This window comes from Nymphaea colorata, chromosome 7, assembly GCF_008831285.2.
Source record: "Nymphaea colorata isolate Beijing-Zhang1983 chromosome 7, ASM883128v2, whole genome shotgun sequence".
In the NCBI taxonomy this organism is placed as follows: Eukaryota; Viridiplantae; Streptophyta; class Magnoliopsida; order Nymphaeales; family Nymphaeaceae; genus Nymphaea; species Nymphaea colorata.
Genome location: NC_045144.1, coordinates 13,564,409 through 13,588,187, shown reverse-complemented (window position 1 = coordinate 13,588,187; position 23,779 = coordinate 13,564,409). Strand labels below are relative to the sequence as shown.

The 23,779-nt window shown below is 37.4% G+C and overlaps 1 protein-coding gene across 3 annotated transcripts; it reads right to left on the bottom strand.

The window, feature by feature from the left end:
• Positions 1-532: 532 nt before the first annotated feature.
• On the bottom strand, positions 533-19,424 carry LOC116256985 (disease resistance protein RUN1-like). Of its 3 annotated transcripts, none has more exons than XR_004173275.2 (4): positions 19,159-19,424; positions 9,401-10,033; positions 8,110-9,219; positions 533-551 (listed from the first exon to the last, which is right to left on the bottom strand). XR_004173275.2 is itself a non-coding variant. In XM_031633549.2 (3 exons), exons 2-3 carry the CDS (start codon positions 9,946-9,948, stop codon positions 8,220-8,222), a joined length of 1,548 nt encoding a protein of 515 aa, XP_031489409.1. In that variant the 5' UTR covers positions 9,949-10,033; positions 19,159-19,424; the 3' UTR covers positions 5,722-8,219. The 3 variants fall into 3 exon arrangements, 1 of the variants encoding a protein (XP_031489409.1); XR_004173273.2 differs by lacking the exon at positions 533-551 and adding an exon at positions 5,722-6,709; XM_031633549.2 differs by lacking the exon at positions 533-551 and having other exon boundaries at positions 5,722-9,219.
• Between the last annotated feature and the right edge of the window lie 4,355 nt (positions 19,425-23,779).

Below are 23,779 nucleotides of genomic sequence, written 5' to 3'. Positions count from 1 at the left end.
CTTTAAATGTGTGAAAGTCTTCCCCTGCAATGACTTCTTATCATAATGAGCACGTCTGGAACAAATGTGCTAAAGCTAGAGAAGAGAGGGAGAGAGAGATGAAAAATTATGCTCATCATGATATGCTTGATTCCTTCACATCAATCCATGTCTACTAGTTCTATGGATTCCAAATTTTCAAACACATGAACAACTTTCAACATCTTGCAACCTCTTAGGAGCAATCTTTTTAAAGATGATGGCTGTGGAGGAAGAGATTGAAGCTGTCCACAGCCTTGTAAATTGAGTTCCTCAAGTTTGGACATGTTAGACATTGAACATTTTCCATCTTGTCGCAATCCACTATGGTTGGGCAGCTGTTCCAAAGATGTGCAGTCCTTCATACTTAGGATGGTTAACTTTGTAAGACGACAAATGGATGCATCGATCTCATTCAATGCACTACAGCCATTGAGGAGCAATTTCTCTAGTTGGAGGATGCAATCAAAATTAGGTGTGCATTTCAGTTGGCAACAGTGTGAAAGATCAAGGACCTTCAACCTGTAAAACTTCTGGCAAAAACTATTACAGTAAGGTCAAGTTATGAAACCTAAAATTTAAAAGTAAAAAGTGCATATGGAAATATATATACGTTGGCAACCTAACCTTCAATTCCCATTGTAATTGCTTTATGTTACTTTGTGATAGGTTAAGGATAACAAGGTTCTTAAACCTGCGACCAAAAAGCAGAGTCGCCAGCTCCAGCTCACATCCCCTCCATTTTAACCATTTTAGTTACATAGGAAAGTGATTAATGTCAAACTCCTCGAAGCTGACAAAATTGTGACGAAGTAATCTTAAGTTGGTCATGTCCTCGAACGCCTTACTACTCAAATCAATGTCACATCCTTCGTTTGTATTGAGAATGATACTTTGTATTGAGAATGATACCTTGGACGGACTTATTTCCCTATAGAAAAACGGAAGAAATTTTGTTGGTCAGGCACTTTTCTGTCTTTAATAATTCACCCTTCCGTGAGCTTATGACACACACACACACATCTATGGAACCCTGCAGATCAAAATGTTGCAGCTGAAACATTCTTAGGCAATCATATTGATAACACCCCAAATTTTTCACACACACATCTATTGTTTCAAAATTGAAACAATATGAAAATTTCACAAAAGAATTTTGAAAATTTGCAATTTCAAAGCCACTTTTGATTCTAAAGAACAATTTAGATTCAAATCATGAATTTAACTTGTGACACAAATCCCAATGCAAGATTACGAGTACAAACTATTTGCAAATGTCATTTGACATCCAAATCCGATTGCAAATGTCAAATGAAATCCAAATCCGATTGCAAAATCCAAATTTTGACTTAAATCCAAGAATTGGATCTAATTCAATCTAGAATGCTGCGTGGGACCCACGTGTGGGCCCCACCTAGCCTGCGTGGTCAAGAGCCCCCCAGGGGTCATGCCCCCCATTAAAAAAAATAAAATAAGTATTTCCTCCCAATTAAATGATAAAAAATCATTTTCAAGGAGAAATGAATGAGAAACCTAGAAAAAAAAGACATTTATGTCTCTCTCTCTTATTTAACCAGACCCTCTTTAAAGAGGAGTCAATTTCTAAAAAGCAATAACTAGGCTGGTCAAACTCACCTAACCTACTTAATACAAATAGGTTTGACCCTAGCGCACCCAAATGTGGTGCCAATTCAGCTAGGTTCGGTCAACTTCGGCTCAACACAGTCAAAAGTGCAGGTCCATCCCATGGCTCAATCAATGGATGAAAATAGACTTTGATCGAATCGAACCCACTTTGATTAAACTCAGTCAAAGTACAATTTAGCTCAATTAAGAGCGTTCTTAGCTCAAACTTATCAAATTACCTCAAAAAAAATCAAACTATTGGCTAATGAGCTTTCACTTTGGTCAATTGGTCGAAAATGACTAATATAGGCAATTTTACCTTCTATAATCAAATTGAGGTTACAGAGCCTAAATTTGTTTATGAAAGACACATATATGTTTGGATTTGTCAAATGCATAAATCAAATACCAATTTAAAATTCAATTTTTCAAACAAAAGTTTGATTTAGTTGAAATCCATTTTTAATCAAGTTATGGACGAAAATACCCTTTTTAGCCAAATTTGATAGAATTTTCAAATTTTATTCAAATTTAAACTAGATTATGGTAATTCAATGGTATTTGGGGCTTAATAACTAGGTTGTAACCTAACAAGCTTGATTTCAAACAAAAAAAATAAATAAATTGCACAAAATAAGGCAAAACCCTATGCAATGGCATTTTCATTCGAAATTTTGGTCAAATTCGATCAGGTAGGTCTGAACCAAAGTTGACCAAACTTAACCTAGCCCACTTAGCTCGTGTAAATGGGCTAAGGATGGTCAATTAGAGCTTTTAAACATATTTAACTCATTTTACAAGTCCCCAAGGTCTTAAGCAAGTTCTCAAGGTGAGTTAAGAAGTTGGTTGATCCCACCTCCTCCTCTATATAAACCCCTCCTTGGTAGCGAAGGGGGAGCACGAATTTTGGGAGTATTCCATCAAGTTGCTGCAGCCAAGGAGCTAGGAGGGAGAAGCCAAGGAAGAGAGGAGAAATTCGTCCAAGCCCTCTTCCCCCTTTTCTCTTATTTCTTTGCATTTTCTTTTATTCTCTCCATTGATTTTGCTAAGTTAGGGTGCTTAAGTGAACCCTTATTTAGGATTTTCATGGTGAGAAGCCCTCTTTCCTACCACAAGTTTCAGCAAGCAAGCTATTCTTCTTCTAGCTTTACTAAGCTCGAATCTAAGTTTGGATTCTTGCTTAGGATTGCTCCATTTAAGAAAACAAGTGAAGGTGAAGATCAAGTATCAAGACGCAAGGTAGGTGATTATAACCAATTTTCATCTATTTTGGCTTCAACAATCCGTGGGAGGGTTTATTTTCATTTGTTTCATGGTTGGGAATGATGTCCAGCTAGGAGAAACCTACGATTAAATGTGCATGTTAATGCATAATGCATGCATATATAGGTTTTTCTTAAATATGGACCCATGTATGAAATTTTGAAAAGGGCCCCAAGGCCACGTTCCTTTCAAAATAACATGCTTAAAACCATTTTGAACTCCTTACCATGAGAGAATCCCACGATGAGAGAGTGATTTTACTGCAACATATGTGATGAAAACGCTTATTAGGGATGGATACATTCTTATGAATGTGATCTACCCTTGCATGGCAACATTATGGATGAATTAGCTTAAGCATTGTTTTGTTTTTCATCTCATTTGAAGTCGTTCAGATTCATGTCTTTCAATTTAATTGATCAAGGGTGGTAGAGGAGATTAGAAACAAGTTTTTAGTCTTCCTACATAAAAGAAACCAGCCATAAATCATCATGAGTCATGAGTCATGGGGTCCCTTGATTAAATTTCATTTTGAAGAGTAAAATACGTATATATATATATATATATATAGACATGTGCAATCTCTTCTTAAAAATCATTTTTCTCTTTTAAAATCAGGTTGGAACAGGTTTCCAAATTGGTTTTTAAAAGGGAGATTATTTCGTTGATTTTCATAAGTGCAAGGCTATGAAATCATTTTCATTTCATTTTTTATTTAATTTCAGCAATCCATACGTAAAATGTATGAAAGTTGCTGAAATTAGACCGTGCTTTATGAGAATTAGCTTAAGAGTGTCAAATTTTATATATTTTCGATGTCAATTTTCAGCCATTTAGTGATTATATTTTGAAAGACAATAAAAAGGTTCTACTACTACCTAATACCTAATCGGCTCTCTAAAAGCCTTTTAGAAATTTCTGATTTCCTCCACCAATTTTTAGACTTACATGTGATTGATTGGGTCTAAAAAAGAATGTAAGATCACATTTCAAAAACCATAGTCATTGTATCCTTTAAAGAACAAGATCAAAAGTGTTTTCATAATCCAAGAAATGAATGGATTTTTTAGGTCAAGAATATGAAATTTTGTTTGATTTTGGGAGAAAGAAAGGTCCTTTGAACTCCATGATATGAATGAGAACATGCGGCGTATGATTTTTGCCAATTTGATGCTTAATTCATATAGAGTAAAACTGAATTTCATCATTTCCCAAAGAGTCAAACACTCTTAGAATCAATATTTTATTTTTATCCATTTGAATCAGAATAAAATATGTTTTTATGATCATTTTGAGGAAAAAAGATGATATCCACATTTCCTCCATATTTTAAAGTTTGATTTCATCCTCATTTTCCTAATTCTTAATTGTTTTGAATTTGTCATCCATGACTCAAGCTTATGGACTACATCACTAATTCATGTGCTTGACAATATAATAAACACATTTAGAGAAAGTCCTACATTTTTTAATAAAAATCAATCTTCATGCATAAATTGTATGATATGTGATTGCAATGAATGAATCTTGAGAGATTATGAGAGAGAGAAGAATGAATGTTTCATATAGTTTCCCTTCTCCTTTCATGCATTCACTTTCACTTAAAGTCAATATCACCACGTGAACATTCTTAAGAAGTTAAGTGATTCAACTTTGAGTTGCAAAAAGTGACCAAGTCATATTGCAACAAGAATTTGTAAACTTCACTTATTTCAAAAGAAAACACAAGCAATACATTCACAATCTTGGCCAAAATATGTTTAGAAAAAAATATGTTTTCTAACAATTTGGAACTTATGTTCTATCGAAAGAAAAACACAAAATCAATTTTTTTTGCTGAGGAAACTTAGCTATTTTCCCAAAAGTTTATCATCATTTCAACTCATTATATTGAGTTCACTACAAAGAACTCAATCTCAAATCTTCAAAATCCTCAAGAATTGTTGATTTCAAATCAAATGACACCAAAACAAATGTTTTTAAATTAACTTGAAAACTCTCCAACCTTCAAATTCATTTTCAAAACAGGTTCAAATCACTTATTCAAAATGAATTTGGTTCTTGAATCCAAAATCTCAATGCACAAGCACAAAGGATTTGCATCAATAACTCGTACATGATCCAAGTGATCCTTAGTCCTTGGTCTAATTACCCCTGTTAAAGGTGGCAGGAACGGTTGTACCAACCGACGGATCCCTCTTTCTTAAAAATTTTTTTCCAAAACCTCAGTTTTAAAAGAATTTTGCTTATTCACATTTCGACCTCCTTTGAGAAAGAGGTGGCGTGTGAACACATATGCGAAGTATATTCTTGCTGGGGCATGGACTAATCAGAATAAGTTATGTAAGTTTGCTACACAAAATCCCTTCTGTGATTGGACAATAAAATATGAAAACAAAAGATAATTTCATAAAACGCTGTAAATGGACTATGGAAAATGAAAAGGTTTCTCAAGCAAATACAAGGAAACTTAGTGGGAGTACTTGGTCACATGGAGTCTATTTTAACAAAAACACGAAACAACAAAAAACAAAGATAATACATCATAAAATGTAGCTCTCAATAAGAACTAGCATATTTTTTATAAAGTTATTTTTTATAAAATGATTCTGATGAAGCCACACATTTTAATTCAGGAAAATAAATACTAAAAATTTGCAACTTCATAAGCCAATGATAGGTTCCCAGATATACTGGGTTAATCCACAAAAAGGGTGCAGTGGGAAGAGTTAGAAGTAAAATTTCAACAAGAAATTCTCTATCTATAGGTGGCCTGACGTATGGTTATGTTGCTGGAGTTCGTTAGCCAGACAATTAAACATTAAGTTCTTGTTTGTCATCTGATTTTCTTAAAATTATGGTCGAGATTTCTACCAGAGAATGCATAGGCTGGATAACAATAGGAAATTTTTCCATAATGCTCCTCATCCTATTACTCGAGTTCCAGAGTTTATACCCTTCTCAAGTTTTCCAAATCTATCATCCACTTTCCTTGTGGCTCCGCTGTAGGCTTTGGTCCTAGTCACGAAGAAGCTTTCCGAGCAGTGAACTTTGGTGCTCATGCTGCAGTTCTGTGCCTTCTGGAAATTCAAGACAGGCTTGCTCTTTATTCTTGTCATGTGCCTGCCTTAGGCGTGCTCTGGCTCTGTCTTCCTGAGGGATTCCCAGGAGCGACTGCCCTGGATTGGCCTTCATTGCGCTTGTCCATGCTTCCGCTACACACTCGCTCTGAGTGCCCTGCTTTCGTTCTGTAGCTTGCTTTTGGATAGAAAAGTTTACTGTGGGTGCATCTCATTTTTTCTCCCACAACAAGAATTTCATTGCACCACTTCACTGCAACATCTGCATCAACTGCAGCATCCACAGTAGTTTCATCTCTTTAACCGCCATTTGAATGCCCCTCTAGAGCAGCTCACCCTTCCACCGCAGCCTCCTCCTTGGCATGTTCACAAGGCTCAATGTTTGAAACGTGCTCTCAGCTGCTGAACAGGTTCACAAGGCTCGATGGCTTGGTCTTCAGTATTAATTGCTTTCCTCCTTTCTTTTCTTGCTTGAAGTTAATATACGAAATTTTGAAATGATAAAACATTTAGAACTTCAGAATCAGTTTATCGTTGTTCTTTCAAGAGCCCAGTATCTGATCCTTGAGGACGTTCCACCACCTTATCAGCCAAGAAAATCATTCTAGAAATATGCAATCAAGTGAGAAACGTGTTTTTTGAATCTCCGACATTTGGCAGAATCAGTCTTTCCTTTTCTTCCAAACTTGGTGGGCCTTTAAACCAGAAACAATAGAACCCGCCTTTAAACCGGAAACAATAGAAGAAATGGTACATAAATCAAGTGACCTCCTGCTTCAATAGTTAGCTTTTAATAATTAATACCACTTAAAGCTTACCGTGTAGGCCAGGCTTTGCAACAGATATTTTTTTTTTGTCTATGAATTTTAATTCAATACCATCAGACAGTAGACAATATTTTAAGGATTTTAATCTCTGCCAATCATACGCTAGACACTATGAACAACTATCTCTTGGTAATCAATCCATGGATTAAAATCCATAGGTTTTTATCCATGAACTTTGGTAAAGGAATATTAAGTTGGAAAATCTAATCAACCGACAGTTTTGCCCTTTAAAGACAATTCATAAATAAAGGATAGGGATGACCTGATTATACATAAAATTGAACAGAAAAGGTTATAGACGAGTTTTTTTTTACCAAACTAACTAAATAGTGCTGACTAAATAGTGCTGATACCCAAAACAACTTCACAATCAACTTTAATAATATTTTTATATTGTATAGGATTCTCAAAATCATTAGTCCAATTTTTTGGATTACGAAATTATATATACATGCAAAAAGAAATAATTTTATATAACAATTGTGAATTTTTTTGAACATGCAAATTATATGGTTAGTCTTCAGAAAGTTTCACATATGCAAAAAACTCATCTTATGTATTAGGTTACAGTTGACGGCGAAGGTATCCTTCTGCTCTATTTTCAATCCCATGTTAACTTCTTACCTTAAGCCATCTTGGAAGTATAAAAGGATGGGTGTGTCCAAGGCTGGATTTGGAAAACTCCAAATGAAAAAGATGGTTTTGAAAAATAGCCGATAAGATAGGAACCACTAAGATAAAATCACTAAAACAGCAATTGCCAAGATTTGTCACTTATTACAGTTATAGTAGACACTACCACACAAATAGTGGCATAACTTGCAGCAATATTGGCATCCATTTGGGGGCTACTAACTTCTGAAGATTACACTCAATTATTATAAAGATACCATAATTCTCATGGTGTGAGACGCAAAAATTCAATGAGGACCTAAAGTCTAAGTAAAAAAGAATGAATCACGATTAACTATGAAGGCAAAAGTTAAAGAGCAGAAGATGTGATAACAAATTAAGCAGGACTCAAAGAGCTTGCAGAATAGTAACACTATGGATTGACTTGAGTGGAAAATAATGTCGAAAGACAATGTCCTAATCACAAAGTAAACGGTTTGGTTCAAGGCTAATGAACAAAGGCCATTAGACCAAATTGTGGGGTCTTGAACAAATTGACATCAGTAAACTAAAATTGCTCCTCTATTACCTAAGCTTGAGTAAGACACCAAGAGAGTCAGAGATAATTAGTTACAATGCCAACACCATGATAGAAATGTAATAAGAACAAATTCAGGCCTTACCTTTGTATCCTCCAATACCTTAGATACATCATCCCTATCCCAAAGTCTGCTGTACATGTGAGGATTGAGATTGCCTGCTTCTTTAACTATCCATCTTCCCATACCTGATTTCAGCCATGCATTCTGAACCGATTATCAACATCCATGGTGAGAAGAGACTTGCTTTCAAGAGCATTAATTGCATCATCTGCAGCATAGTGATCTTCCCAGAAGAATAATGCTTCCTCTTTACTTGACCCAATGAGGAAACATGCTACATCCAAAAATACGCACTTCTGTGTAAGCTCCAACCCATCATAGCTTATTTTAAGTCTTTCAAGAACTTTTTGATGTGAATGTCTTTGCAATTTTCCCAACTCAACCTCCCATACTTCTCTAACTCTATTTATTGAGGAAAAATGTGACCCAAATACTTTTAGAGCTAATGGCAGGCCTCCTGCAACTTTGACAACCTTCTCTGACAAGCCAAGAAATTCTGATGTTGGTGGGCTAACTTTAAAGGCATGGAGACAAAATAATTTAAGTGACTGAGGATATTTTAGCTCCTTGGGGTAGTAAATTTCTAAACCATGAGCAATCAGTGGGGCTCTGTTCCTTGTAGTGATAATAATCTTACTTCCTGCACCAAATACATGCTCTCGTTTTACATGTACTTGGTCACCTACCAATGCATCAAGTTGTTTAGTGTCATCAATGTCATCTAGAACTATGAGCACTTTCTTGCATCCAAATTTTCGTCTGATCGCACTAATTCCATTATTAACCGTGTCTATAACCACACTTGTCTCTTTTGAGATATCCGAAATGAGCTTGGCTTGTGGCAAGCAAATCCCATTGTGCTTCTTGGCTTCTTCCCGGATGTCTGAGATGAAGCTGGTGTATCTGAATTCATGAGAGAGCTTATCAAAGATGGTCATTGCAATCGCTGTCTTCCCAATGCCACCTTTTCCACAAATTCCAACTATGTTAATGCCATTGGTTTCTCCTTCCAACCTAATCATCACCTCATTTATTTGAGAATCAATCCCAATAGGTTGCACACCAAGCAGTACCTGCTTCAATATGCTCGAAATCCGGTCACATATCATGGTGCATAGCCTTGCTTCATCCCTGCATGCAGCCAAGTGATATTCTATATGGTAAGAGTAAGCCATAAAACACTCACAGATTATTACAGAGACCTTCTCATGTGAAGCAAACAAATAAGGTAAGGATGATTCTCCATTTTATTTGCCCTTTCTGACACACACACACATACACACATAAACAGAGGCACATGCTTATTGCATACCCATTTGCGTCAGTTATGAGAGAGTATCCAGCAATTGGCCCTATTGATCTCAAGACGCATCTGTACTTTTCAGTCTGTTCCCTGTCCAAATTAACCTTCTTCTGGTTTTCTGTAATAGAAACTTGAAATGATCCACTATCTTCTTTGATGTCAGAAGGAGAAACATCAAGAAAGACAGGTATAATCCACTTATTCTCCTTATCATCTTCGTGAATTTCCAGCATCTTGGCAGCCTCGAGCAGACACCATTTCGATTTGGCGTAGTTCTTGGACAAGATGGACATGACAACCTGGGATGCCTTCATGTATCCCAAGATCTCGCTGATCCTTTCACCCTTTTGGAGGCCCACACTGTCGAAGAAGGCAGATATACAGCGTTGGTTCAGCTCCTTGTAGAGATGGCTGGTGAAGTGGCCTCTTGTGTCTTTGCCTCTGAAACTCAAAAACATGTTGAAATTAAAGCCACCACCATTAGAAGAAGAAGCAATCCTAGAAGGCCCAGCTTTTTCCTCCCTAACCCTCTTTCGGCTTGAAGAATAGAGAGGCATGTTCCTCTCCACAAATGAAATCAGTTGGAGAAATCCTCTGTTTCAGGTGCACCCAAAGATGCTTCTGAAAAGTTGCCCCAAATACCTACGAAATTGCAAATTTGGATGGTTGTAAGCAGTGATCAGCAAACAAGGTCCAATAGACTGCATGAGGATGATCCAATTGAAAAAAAAAGGAAAAACTGCAAGAGAGCCATCGCAAGGCCTAGATCTGTAGAGATAAATGGAGAAAAGAAAAAAAAGCCCGCCACACGACACCGAGATGAGACTTGACAGTTGACTCAATTCCAACTTCGTGCTGCAGATCAGGCAGCGTTTAAAAAGTTTACTTGGCATGCAGGAGGTAACTTTTTCCCTTTTGTTTTTAATTACCATTGGGAGGAGTCACCCTTTTCAATCATATAAAACATTTGCTTAATTTTTAAACTCCTAACACATAACTAAACTGAACCTATGACCTCGACTCAAAGTCCTTTTATTGCCTAAAAGAAAAAGAGTTTAATCTGTTTTTGAACAGTGTTTGTTGGCAAAAAATAAAATTTTGAGAAAAATGAGCCATGTTTGATGAAGGAAAAATAAAGTTCAAGATAAATAAAATTTGCCATTAATGCAACATGACAATTCCTACCAAGGTCGACTCTAGTGTGAGAAGCGCATTCGACTAAAGATAAAAAGTCAGAAACTATGTGTGTTTCTTTTAAAAAAAATTGAAACAAAGAGAAACACAAGAATGTTATCACAACAGGTTAGATGTTATGGCCCCAACAAGGACCATGTGTTATGGGCTAAAGAATGGTAGGCTTCTTATAAGGACCAAAGTGGGATACAACAGAGAAAACACTTACCGTAAAATTATGAAAATGCCCTTTAACAAAACTAGTAAGAACATGCCTTCCCATGTTATCAACATGACACGGTAAGTGGTCTAATCTCTCGTGCACACTTAATAAGGTCTTATGCATTTAAAATTTTCAAGTGTCTGCAAAATTATAGGGGAAGCAAACAAAATTAAGGTGGATTGTCTCATGCACGTACTCTAGAAAAGCAAGGACAACAAGGGGAGCAAAAAGGAAGAAACAAAGAAACTTATCTTAGCTCCTGCAATCTTAATATATGTTAAAATGAAATTTGTCACATGATTGAAAGCGCTTTGTGAATGCCACGTCATTCTGATGGGTGCATTGCAAATCGATTGGGTGTTGGTCAATTCTCAGTGGATTAATCAGTGTGATGGGTAGCTATCTGTGAAGGCCATCCCAAGACCGTTTTCTGATCACAAAGCAATGATCCGTAATGTCTAGGAAGTGTTTCATAACTTCTCTTCGTACAAGATTCCATTTTGTGAAGCTGTGGTTGCTGGTGAACGACTACAAAAGAATTGTGAGATAGGAGTGCGTTAGCCCCCTGCTAACTCACCAACTATTTACAAGGAAACCCTAAGATGACAAGCACACACACACACACACCCTAATCCCAGATTAGGGCTTCTTCCTCCCAAAGGTAAGACTCTCAAAGCTGCCCCCGGCCCTCCCCCCAACCCTCACCAACCCCCCCCCCCTCGCGTTCTGGCCTTCCAACCCTATTTATGGAGGTTATCAGGTCAGTCCAATGGACTCAAGCCGTGATGCCATTTTTGGTAACTAACTTTTACTTACCCCTTTGAAAAACACCTTGTCCCCAAGGTGTAAGTGGCTGAGAAGGAATTGTTGCTGAATGAGAATAGTCTTTCCACCTTAGTATTGCATTGCATTTACAGCACGTAAATGCATCTGTCAAAATAATGTGTTGCACATCAATATGTAACATACTACTAATGCCCCAGCATTTAGCTTCCCTTAAGGTCTGAAATTTAACCCACCGATTGGCATCAGAAGGCCTCCCTGGGTGTTCCTTATTCCACTTAATCAAGGGAACATACCTGGTGCGGTGAGCAGCCATTCCTTGGATTTCAGCAATGATGCATGTCAATGGTGTGTAAGGTAGCTACTTTCCAAGTAAGAGGGGCTCAGACAAGGAGACCCATTGCCTCCATACCTCGTCATCATTGTTATGGACATATTCTCAAAAGGATTTCAAGTGAGGGTCATCAATAAGCTGATGTGTCCCCCAGTTATTTCTCGTTAACTTCCGAGGATCAGTTCACTCCTCTTCACAGATGATGTTCGGTGTTTACCTCTGCCACATTCAAGCCCTTGCAAGGTATTAGAAAATTTCTAGGTGACATGGAAAGGGGAGTTGGTCTTGTTGTCAATGATGGCAAACCAGGCTTCTACCCTTTCCATGTTGAGGAACGGAACCTTAGTAGGTTAGAGGCTCTATTTGGACTATCTTGGTATCCTGATTTTTGCAGGTAATCTCACTGAACCTTACCATGATCGGCTCCTCTTGAAGGTGGAAGTAGAATGTCTACATGGAAGATGAAGTTGCTTGCTTAGCCGGTGGGCTAAGCCTAATCAAATATAACATCACATTTATCATCACCTATTGGATGAGGGTGTACAAGCTGGTAAAGGGAGCCAATCATTAAGAACATTGAAAAGGAGATGGCTCATTTTTTGTGGGGACATGAGCAGGATAGCTCAGAGGGACACCTTGTTTCTTGGTCCATCATATGCAGGAATAGAGGAGGCATGGGAATCAAACCACTGTAAGAACTCAATAGGAGCCTTCTAGCTGACCAGATTTGTTCAATCATGAACCAAGAAAGCTTACTTCATGAGTGGTCACATAAGAGATATTTGGGGAGGGATTTCAGCCTGTGGACTCTTCGCAAACCTAGGAAGGGGATAGTGTACAGTGGAAGAGTGGTGATGGTTGTAAGGTCAAATTCTGGATTGATAACTGACAAGGTAGCATTCTTTTCAATGAGTGGAATGGTGAGGTGTATGGCAGCTGGATGAATCGGAAGTATCTTACCATGACAGAGATGCTCGATGCCACTTCGTACAGCAACTTAACTTACCTAGGCTCCACAATGCCATGGCGAATCTGATATTCACAGATGAAATTGATAAAATAATTTAGACAGACAAATCCAATATGCAATTGAAGGGTGGAGCTCTATGGCAAGTGATAGAACCAGATTTCCCTTCTACCATTGGAAAAAGAAAGTCTAGTATAGTGCTGCACCAGCTAGAGAAGCTTAGTCTCTATATTTGGCATGAGCAGGTAGGATGACCATGCAAGGTAGGATAAAAAATTGGGGAATTGCGTTAGTGAATAGATGCTATCTTAATGTTGTAGGAAAGAGGAATCCAAGCAGCACCTTTTCCTGAGCTTCAAAAGTGATGCAAGCACTTTGGTGTTGGGTGGTGGGCAGATTCAATCAGAAAAGAGTCACCAGGTCTTCAGTTGCTAAGGAATTTGTGATGGTTGTTGTAGGAAGAGGAGGGGAGTGGGTGGAGAAGCTTTAGCAGAGGACCCAACCAAGGAACAGAGTAAGTTACTCACAAAGCTCGGGACAATGTGATCCTCTGTTTTTTCCTTTTTTTTTAAGTTTTCTTTGCTCAATTGCAGGAGCAGAGCCATATTTTTTTTTTCATGGAACATTAAATACATAGTTACCAGCTGGTCTTTTATTCAAATAGAAGAAGATCAAGAGCTAGGGTGATGTCTAATAACTTTGGCTCGAAAAAAAGGCAAAAAACAATGCTGGGCGCCTCAATTATTTTGTTGTAGATATTCACTTTTTTTAATAAAAGCAGGGGCCCTCCTCCTGCGCAACTTTCCCTAGAATAATGATAACGCACGAAGGGAGGATGCACGAAAGAAGGATTCAGCTCTTTCCATTTCTCACACACCAGCTCATCAGCAACCGATGTCCTCCTCTCACCCACCAGCTCATCAACAACCGATGCCAGCTCTCAATCTTTCCATTGTTAAGGCACTATCTCACGCACAAGAGAAACTGATGCCCTCCATTTCTCACACACAAGAGAAACTGTCAGTTTCTCTAGCTCACAATGTCCCCACATTATTAAGAACAAGGGATAACGATGATGGCAATGGAAAGAAGATCTGTCGGGTTCAACGAGAGAAAGATTTAGGGAATCAAAATTGTAAATGGAAAGGAGGACAAGGAGCACACAAAATGGTATGCATTGAATTCAAATTCATTTGTACAATCTATATAAACCCCATATGAAAGAGAACCAGTCCATTCAGAAAATTCAAGGGCTGAGATCGTGGAGTAGGACTGTTCCGAACCACGTTTTCTTTCTCATGGTATCAGGTATCAGAGCTGTAAAAGCTTTCACCGGCAGATTGGTTTTGGACGCTGGAGGGTGTCTCAAATTGCGAGAAGTCGGCATTTTACAAGTGCCGCAGCTGCAAACTCGCCAGAATGACTGAAGGCGATTCACAGGTCCAGCTAGGTGGCGTTGGATTCAGGCAAGTGTCTAGTATTTTTGGACAAATTTACAAATTTTTTGGACAACCCTATGAAGAGATATAGAATTTACAAGTGTCACAGGTCTTCAACATGTCGACATCCACAACAAATTCGGCAGCTAAATACCCCTATCCATCCACCATGAATGTGGCTAATTTTGTTTCTGTCAAGCTGTCACACAAGAATTTCTTGTCGTGAAAAACACAAATTCTTGGACTCATAGAGGTCAAGATTTGTTTGGATTCGTCGATGGGTCGATTCCCACACCAGCTTACTTCGATGTTGTATCCTTACTCCAAAGGCATGAAACAATCAAAGATCTACATGCAGGAGAGACTAGACTAAATAGTCAAATGGCCTTTCTCGCATGGCAGTCGAACAACCAAAACAACAAAAAACGCTACAACAATGACTAGCGGAACAACAATACCAACACTCGATTCAATTCTAAGGGATGTGGGTTCAATCTGGCAACTCAGACTCGAAATACGCAAGGGCCGACCAATGAAGAGTCCACCAATCAAAGGTATCATGTCAGATTTGTGGATAAATAATCATAGTGCCTTCAAATGCTACACAGATTTGATCAACCATATCAGCCTTGTGATACGCCCCAAGCCTTTGCTACTATGAAAGTCTCTGACCCAACTGATCAAGACTGGTTTCTTGATACCGGAGCAAGCTCTCATGTGACTGATGATCCAGGTAGATTTAAGAGTTGCATTCCCTATAATGGAACTAAAAAAATTATGGTAGGAAATGGTCAACATCTTGATATTATACATATTGGTACTACTGATATTCATGTGGGCAATCGCACAATACCTCTAGACAATGTTCTTGTTGTGCCCGATATTAAGAAGAATCTTATCTCTGTCAGCCAACTTACTTCTTCTATGCCCTATGTGTTTGAATTCTCTTATAATTACTTCTCTATTAAGGACAAGGAGACCAATGAGGTGATTGCGACCGGATCTAGAGAAGGCAACTTATCTGCATTCAAGACAAAACCAAAGACTGTGTTCTTCTCAACAAGATTCTGATCAGCTCCCTTTGAAGTTTGGCATGGACGACTTGGCCATCCACTTCATAAAATATTAGATTTTATGGCTATGAATAAGTTGGTTACTATGACAAGTAATTTGTCTGAATCTTTTATTTGTGCTAGTTGTAGATGGGGAAGGCATGCAGGCTTTTGTTTATTTCTATTGAAGATGATTGTGACTCTTTATTTGCTACGGTTCATTGTGATTTATGAGGACCTGCTCCTATTTCTTCGTGTTAGAATATCAAATTTTATGCCTTATTTGTGGATCAATTTTCTAGATACTCTTGGATATATCCTCTAAAATAGAAATCTAATTTTTTTGCCAAATTCCTTGAGTTTCACAAAATGATCCAAACTCCGTTTGATGCCAAAATAAAAAATTTTCAAAGTGATGAAGGAGAAGAGTTTAATAGTACGGCCCTCCTAAACTACTTAAAAGAAAATGGTATCAAACATAAAAAGTCTTGCCCTAACACACCTGAGCAAAATGGAGTGGTAGAGCGCAAGCATAGATCTGTCACAAAATTGGAGCTTACTATGTTATTTCATAGCAATCTTCCAGCTCAATTTTGGGTCGAGGCATTTTCTATTGTTGTATGGCTCATCAATCATCTTCCTTCACCATAAGGGGTATAGATGCCTTTATCCTCCCACTAGAAGGGTATACAGATCTCTACATGTTGTTTTCGATGAAGCAATTTTTCCCTTCCATGTCAAACCCTAGGATCATCACTACTAATGCCGATTTTGTCTCTTTTTCAGACTCATTCAAAGACTATCATCTAGAGTCCCAACGCCTAGCGTAAATGCATAATATTGAAGATCCATTTACTATAGAAAACCCAATACCCATAGTCATACCAAACACTCCCTTAGTTGACCAACCTAGCTCATTGCCATCAACATCCTCCTTGTCATCCACTCATCCAATGATCACTCGTTCCAAAGCCGGAGTTATCAAACCTAATCCCAAGTATGCCCACACTACCACATCCATTCCTAAAGACTTGTCTCACTGTTCCCTTGCTCTCAAACACCCGGGTTGGCATCAAACTATGAAAGATGAAATAACTGCTTTACAGGCTAATCACACTTGGGATCTTGTGCCTCGTACTTCAGACATGCATGTGATCGGTAGCCGTTGGGTCTTCTAAACTAAACTAAAAGGAGATGGGCAGCTTGAAAGACTCAAGGTGCATCTTGTAGCATAAGGATACACGCAAATCCAAGGTCTGGATTTTCTGGAAACTTTCTCACCTATGGTATTGCTACTATATGGCTCGTACTGAGTCTAGCACTTGCATTTGATTGGCCTCTCAAACAATTAGACATCAAAAATGCATTTCTTAATGGTTATCTCCAAGAGCTAGTATATATTGAGCAACCTCCCAGCTTTAAAGATCCATCCAAGCCACATCATGTATGTTGCCTAAATCAAGCTCTCTATGGATTGAAACAAGCTCCTAGGGTGTGGTATGAGAGATTTGCTCATTCTTATGTTCTATGGAATTTGTTGCTAGCATCACTGACCCCTCTCTCTTTATTCGACGACACGGCAAAACAGTCACCATTTTACTATTGTATGTTGATTACATCATTCTTACAGGAAACTCTTATGACATCCTTTCTCGCAACCATCAACCAACAGTTTGCTATGACAGATCTTGGGGATCTGAAATATTTCATGGGGATTCAAGTTGATCGGACTTCATCAGGCTTATTTATGCATCAGTCCAAATATGCATAATGTGTAACACTACGAGCAAACTCATTTCAGTTCATCCTAAATCTGAAAATGCTCAAGATCAATCATACTCTAATCTGAAAGAATATCGCAGTCTTGCAAGAGCTCTTCAATGTCTCGCCCTTACTAGACCGGATCTCACTTATGCCATCAATTACGCATGTTAATTCATGCATACACCAACAGTGAAACACTTTCAGCTCTTAAAGTGTATTTATCGAAGAGGCACTTCGACATATGGTATTCAATTTTCGAAATCCAAAGATCTGACATTAAGAGCTTTTTCTAACGCCAACTGGGCTGGCTGTCCTACTACAAGATGCTCCACGTCTGGATATTGTACATTTCTTGGTCCAAATTGTATCTCTTGGAGTTCTAAGAAGCAACCAACGGTGGCTCGCTCATCGTGTGAGCCAGAGTATCGTAGACTTGCTGGAGCTGCTGCAGACATTAAATGGATTACATTTATTCTTCAAGACATTCGTGTCCATCTCTCTAAAGCCCCAATTCTTGTATGCGATAATATTTCTGCCCTAATACTAACATCAAACCTGCCTTTCATTCTCACATGAAACATTTAGAGCTTGATTATCATTTTGTTTGTGAGCAAGTAGCGTTGGGAAGCATGGAGACTCAATTTGTTACAACCGAAGTCCAGCTTGCTGATCTCTTCACTAAGCCGCTGCCACAACATCGTCTCCACTTCCTCATTCAGCATCTAGGAGTTCGTCAGCCACCTTACCTTCAGTTGAGGGGGAATGATAACGCACGAATGGAGGACGCACAAAAGGAGGATTCAGCTCTTTCCATTTCTCACGCACCAGCTCATTAGCAACCGATGTCCTCCTCTCACCCACCAGCTCATCAACACTGATGCCAGCTGTCAATCTTTCCATTGTTAAGGTACCAGCTCAAGCACAAGAGAAACTGACGCCCTCCATTTCTCACACACAAGAGAAACCATCAGTTTCTCTAGCTCACAATGTCCCCATGTTATTAAGAGCAAGGGATAAAGATGATGACAATGGAAAGAAGATTTGTCGGGTTCAACATGAGAAAGATTTAGGGAATCAAAGTTGTAAATGGAAATGAGGGAAAGGAGTACAGAAAATGGCGTGTGCATTGTATTCAAATTCATTTGTACAATCTATATGAACCCCATATGAAAGGGAACTAGTCCATTGAGAAAATTCAAGGGCTGAGATCATGGAGTAGAACTTTTTCTGAACCACGTTAAATTTTCTTTCTCATCCTCTTTCTTTCTCAAATACTCGTATCATTCTCACACTTCTAATTTCCCTCTTATTAGAACGAATGACCTGCATCATGTATGTGATATGCCACCTTAAATACTTGTGCCACACGTACAAAATGCCCAAACTATGCCCTGTAGATTATATGTCACACGAGATAGAACTCAAAATGGGGGGCCAGAATAACAAGGAATATCATTCCAATCACAAGCATGATCAAAAGTTCTTACTGTAATAGAAAGGGGTCTCAGATTCCTTTTCTTTTTCTTTTCGAATATTGCTGCTAATAATCAGAACAAACCAATCAAGAAAATGAAAGCTAAACCGCAAAGGAATTTTTTCCTGAATCCAAAATGCGCACACGGCACATCATCAAGAAATCTCCAATCGGATAAAAACTAGGCAGTCTTGAAGCAATAAAAACTCATCAGAGAATAGCCTTTTTTTTTGGCCTTTTCTTTTCTTTTTTTGGCAGTAAAGTTAACTGAGTAAGCAAGATGGAAAAGCAGATCTGTGCAAAATATTTAGAGGAATGGATCACCAGAAAATGAGAACAGCCCGAGCTATCTAGGAACGAGAAGGAAGATATGTATAGACATGTTCGAAGATCACGAATCACTTAATGGACCAAGAAGAAGCGTTTCCAAAAATCTGGGCTTGCTTGAAACGAGCATACGGTAGAACAGGACCACAAACAAGAGGACAAAAACACTCGAAATGTCTGAATGCAGAAATCATGAAAAGGAGAGAGCGAGAGAGAGAAAGGGAGACAAACCAGAAGGTGTCATGAAGCTCTTCTACGTTGCCAGAACCGAAAAATGGGCCCAACCAGAGTCATTATCTTTGTTCCTTGCCCTGGATTGCGGTCGATTGATTAATCCCTTTTATAGAGAAGGAAACCTCTCTGCAAGTTCCATTAAAGTTCTCTTCTTTCCTTCCTCTGTAACATCTGAAAAGCTTCCGATCAGCTCTGCTGGCCGTCTCTCGCTAATTTCTACACTTTCTCAAGTACAGAGAACTTCTTGAGCATTTCTCACAGTTCTTTGTGATACAATCATGATTTTTTATCTTTTTAAACTTATCCTGATGAGTGGACCGATCAAACAAGAAGCTCCGTAGTGCCCGCATGACTAAGTAATACATTCGATTATACGGTTCATTCAATGTTGGGTTTTAAAATTTAAAACTCATGTTAAATAATTTAAGAATTTAAATTTAAATCGATTCTTAAATGTTTCATATCGATCATTAATGTTGTGTTTGATCATAGGGGATGTTTTTCAAATTGGAACCCCCCAACCTCCCAAAAAAAAAATAAATAAATAAAATCCATGTTGAAAGTATATGCAAAACCCATACAACTTGTGGATTTCAACTATCATGGATGAGATTTCCTTGGATCTAAGGCCTAGGGGGAATTTGTTTCAAGGCTGATCTGAGGTGATCTAAGATCCTCCATAGATTTAAGGTCATACCCCATTTGCCATCCAACATTAAATCTATGTTTAACATGTATGCTATAAAACACACCTTTTTATGCAACCTCGAATGTAAGATCAAACTAGAGACTATCAAACGCAACTTAAAAGACATACTTTTCCAACTAAAACTATTTTCTCTTGACCACATATTTACTATATCATCAAATTTCTTAAGCATTTAAACCATCAATGTTGGGAGCAACAAATCCTAAACACTTCAACAAAAGGCAAGAATGTGGATTTTTTTTACTAGAAGTGAGCTAGAACTAAATAAATATGTTGAAGTGATTTTTTTTTCTGATCGGTAACACTTCTTGTTGCAATCAAAAGAAGGTTGAATGAAAGAGGAAACTTGGTGGAACCACCTAAATCTAATGATATCAATATATATGATTTGGATAGGATATTCAATCAAATTGTTTTGAAAAAATTAGATATGAGAAAAAATTTAATGTCCAATTAAGAAATCAGATTGGATTTGTGTAACATCTCAAAAGTACCCCTTTTTTTTTCACAGTGCAACATGCACAATCACATAACCTACGTAGTTGGTGTAGGTCAGATCTGTCATAAAGCGTGCACATATAAGTTGTCTGCATGTTAGCGCATGGCATGAGCTATTCCAAGCAGCTAATCATTCCAATGAGCCTAAGGACCAGGTTCAAATTTATTGATAGTGTGGTTAACAATCAAATACATGAAATCTGTGTCAATGTAGACCAATTTTATAGCATAATGAAGGTTCCACCAACCATTTTGAGATAGTTATAGAGCTGCAACCCACACAAATATATACAAAAGTCAAAATAACGGTACCCATACAAATACATACAAAAGTCAAAATAATGGTCGTATAAATGTTTGTAAGCCATAACTATCAGATCTACCAAGATCTCCTTTACTCACTATTGTGGCACATCAAAATCACATGAAAAATAGTAAAAATTTCACAACATGAGTGTGATTTCTCATACTCAATAGACCCACCTATGAGGTGTGTGTCAAGATGTAGATCATAAGATGTAGATCATACATCGACAACAAATAGCACAAGCAACCAAATGCTCTAAAGTAATTCATTGATGACTTCCTTTATAGAGTATCTCATATGGATAGTTAATTAATTATGAATATAGTAGTGGTGACACACTCGGCCCCAAAACGCAGTGGCATGTTTTTTGCATGCGTCATTCTTTGGCATGCTTATGCTATATGGTGTTTTTTTCATTTTGCTATTTCATTTTACTGAGATGTATAATCTCATCTAAATTGTCTTACTCATACTGTCTCATATATGCCATAAACATGTCAATGTATATCCACCATTATCACTGGTTTGTAGATGCTGAATTTTATAACCAAATTCATTCTTCATCGTTTGATGGAACTCCTTAAATTGATCAATTATTTTATCCTTCATGAAATAGACCCAAGTTTATCATAAAAAAATCATAAATAAATGTAATAAAATATCACATACCTCCAATTGCTGGGTCTAGTACTTTTCCAAAAACATGTGAATGCACAAGCTCAAATGATGCTTTTGCTCTATACTTCAACTTCTTACATGTTCTCATTTGTGTCTTTCCATATTGACATCTTAGGCACACTTTATTTGTCTGCACCTTGAGCTTTGGAAGCCAATCAACTACCCTTTATTAGACATTTCTTGACTCTAATGCTAAGTATTTGTCATGTTGTACTTCATTTCTTTATCAATATATGTTGTCTCTGCGAACAAAACATAGACCGATTGAACTTTCCTACCTTCAAATATGGAACTGCTTTTAACATCTACATCTCAATAAGCTTTCATGTTTTTTGGGGCAAATAGCCCATAGTGACCTGAAGTTGTAATTTGTGGCATAGACAACAAGTGCTTAATCATTCTTGGGACATGATAAATGTCCTACAAAATTCAATCTTTGTAAAAAATTAACTACAACCTCTACTTCTCTAATATGTGTCAATAGGGGCATTGTATCATTAACAGTAACAACAAGTCAATTTTTTTCATACTCTTTTATATTTGTAAACTTGATCTCATCACTAGTCATATGATTCGAGCATTCAAAAACAATGATCAAATCAGTTTGATAACTAATCTCTTTTCTTCCTCCTTTATCAGTTTTATATGAACAAAGTTACATATTTCTTGCTTAGTCAGCTCTTTTACATCTATCGAGTATAGAAATGAACTATTTTGTGCAATCTCATCAGCTCCCCCTATGATATTTACTTGTTACGACAACATTTTCTTCATCTATCCTTACTCTGCAGTCACGAGCAAAGTGACCCAATTTTTCACACTTAAAACATTCCCTCTTTGGTCTCCACAGTTGTGTGCTTTCCTTTTTTGCCCTTTCTTTTCTTTAATGCCCTTACCTTAGGACTTAATGATTGGTTTGGCTGGCCTTCGCAATCTTTAATCCTTGATAAACAATGCATATTTATGATTTTCTTTAAGTGAAAGCCTAGCCATTTGTTTTGCTAATGTTTCTTGATTAACCAAAAGATTGTCTACCTCCAACAGAGTTGTTTGAACTGGCCACTCTTGAAAAGCCATTGTAAAGCTAGTAAATTCCAGATGAAGTTCTCACTACAAATATTCTTAAATTTTATAGAATAGTCTACAATTAACATACTTTCATGAGTTAACATGTTTAATTCATTTTCAAACAGTTGTAGGTAGACATCATTAACTTGAGAAAGCAGCATGGCAAAAAAATCCCACACTTCTTTATGAGTCATGGCATCATGTATGTGCTCCAATAAATCCTTCTCAATTGATGCCTTCACGAATTCTTAGGTCCATCAATTGTAGTTACACTATACTCACGAATTCATAGATTCATTAACTGCAGTTACAACATACTCCAATTTTTCATAATGTTTTAGTCATATATAATTTCCCCAAATGACATCATTTAGTTTATAATAACCATAAGCTTTGAAAAGAAGCCTTGCACAAATTCACTATTTTTCATGAAAATATTTCAAAATCTCAATGCACGATTTGTAACTTAACGATGGTTACCTCTTTTCCCTATGACAATCTCGTTTTAAAATATTCCACACTTGATTTTATGTGATTGCATTTGCCATTCTTGGAAAAATGTTTTGTCACTACTTTTTTTGCAAAGGAATAATGCATTTTCACCCTTTTATCAAATTTTTAATTTGTCACCTGATTTGTCAGGTGACTTCTATGACAAGTTTAGAGAAGTCATAGCAAATGGCATGTTCATGGTTTACCAATATTTCTTCATGTGCTCAACTCAGCCTTCATCTTCCAATACTTCTGCTTTAGCAATAATATCCGCAATTCCAAGCCACACCTTAAACCTATCTCTAATAACACTTTTTTGATATGCTGAGTTGAAATGAATCCCAAAAGAATGAAAGGACTAGCTATACAATGCTAAAAACATATGAACTCAAACGTAAGAAGCTACTACTTTCATTTCTCTCCTCAACTCGTATGACAAAGACACGGCATATTTGTCTTCTTCTACCTATGAGTTACACAATTCATTTATGCTTATTTAAATACAAAAACTTCTTATTCTAATAAATATTCATAATTTCATAGCTTTCTTATAAACTACTAAATTAATTCACCAAAAGTTAAGAATAATCTCCTCACTGACTTATGCTATAACTCATATTACTGCACATTCAATCATGATGAGGCATTAACAACAAAAGATAGAGAAGGCTGGAGAACTCCACCCAAAATTCTGGTCTTCTTGCCAATTCCACAGGTCCATAGGCTGCCAGGAGAAGACCTTTTGGCAGTCTACTTCACCATGAATGGACTGACGGGATCGTCTCTTATGAATGTCAGCAACACAAAAAGATTGCTGAGATAAGATTAAAATGTCCCCCCCACCATTGCTGGTCAACTCGGCGAGT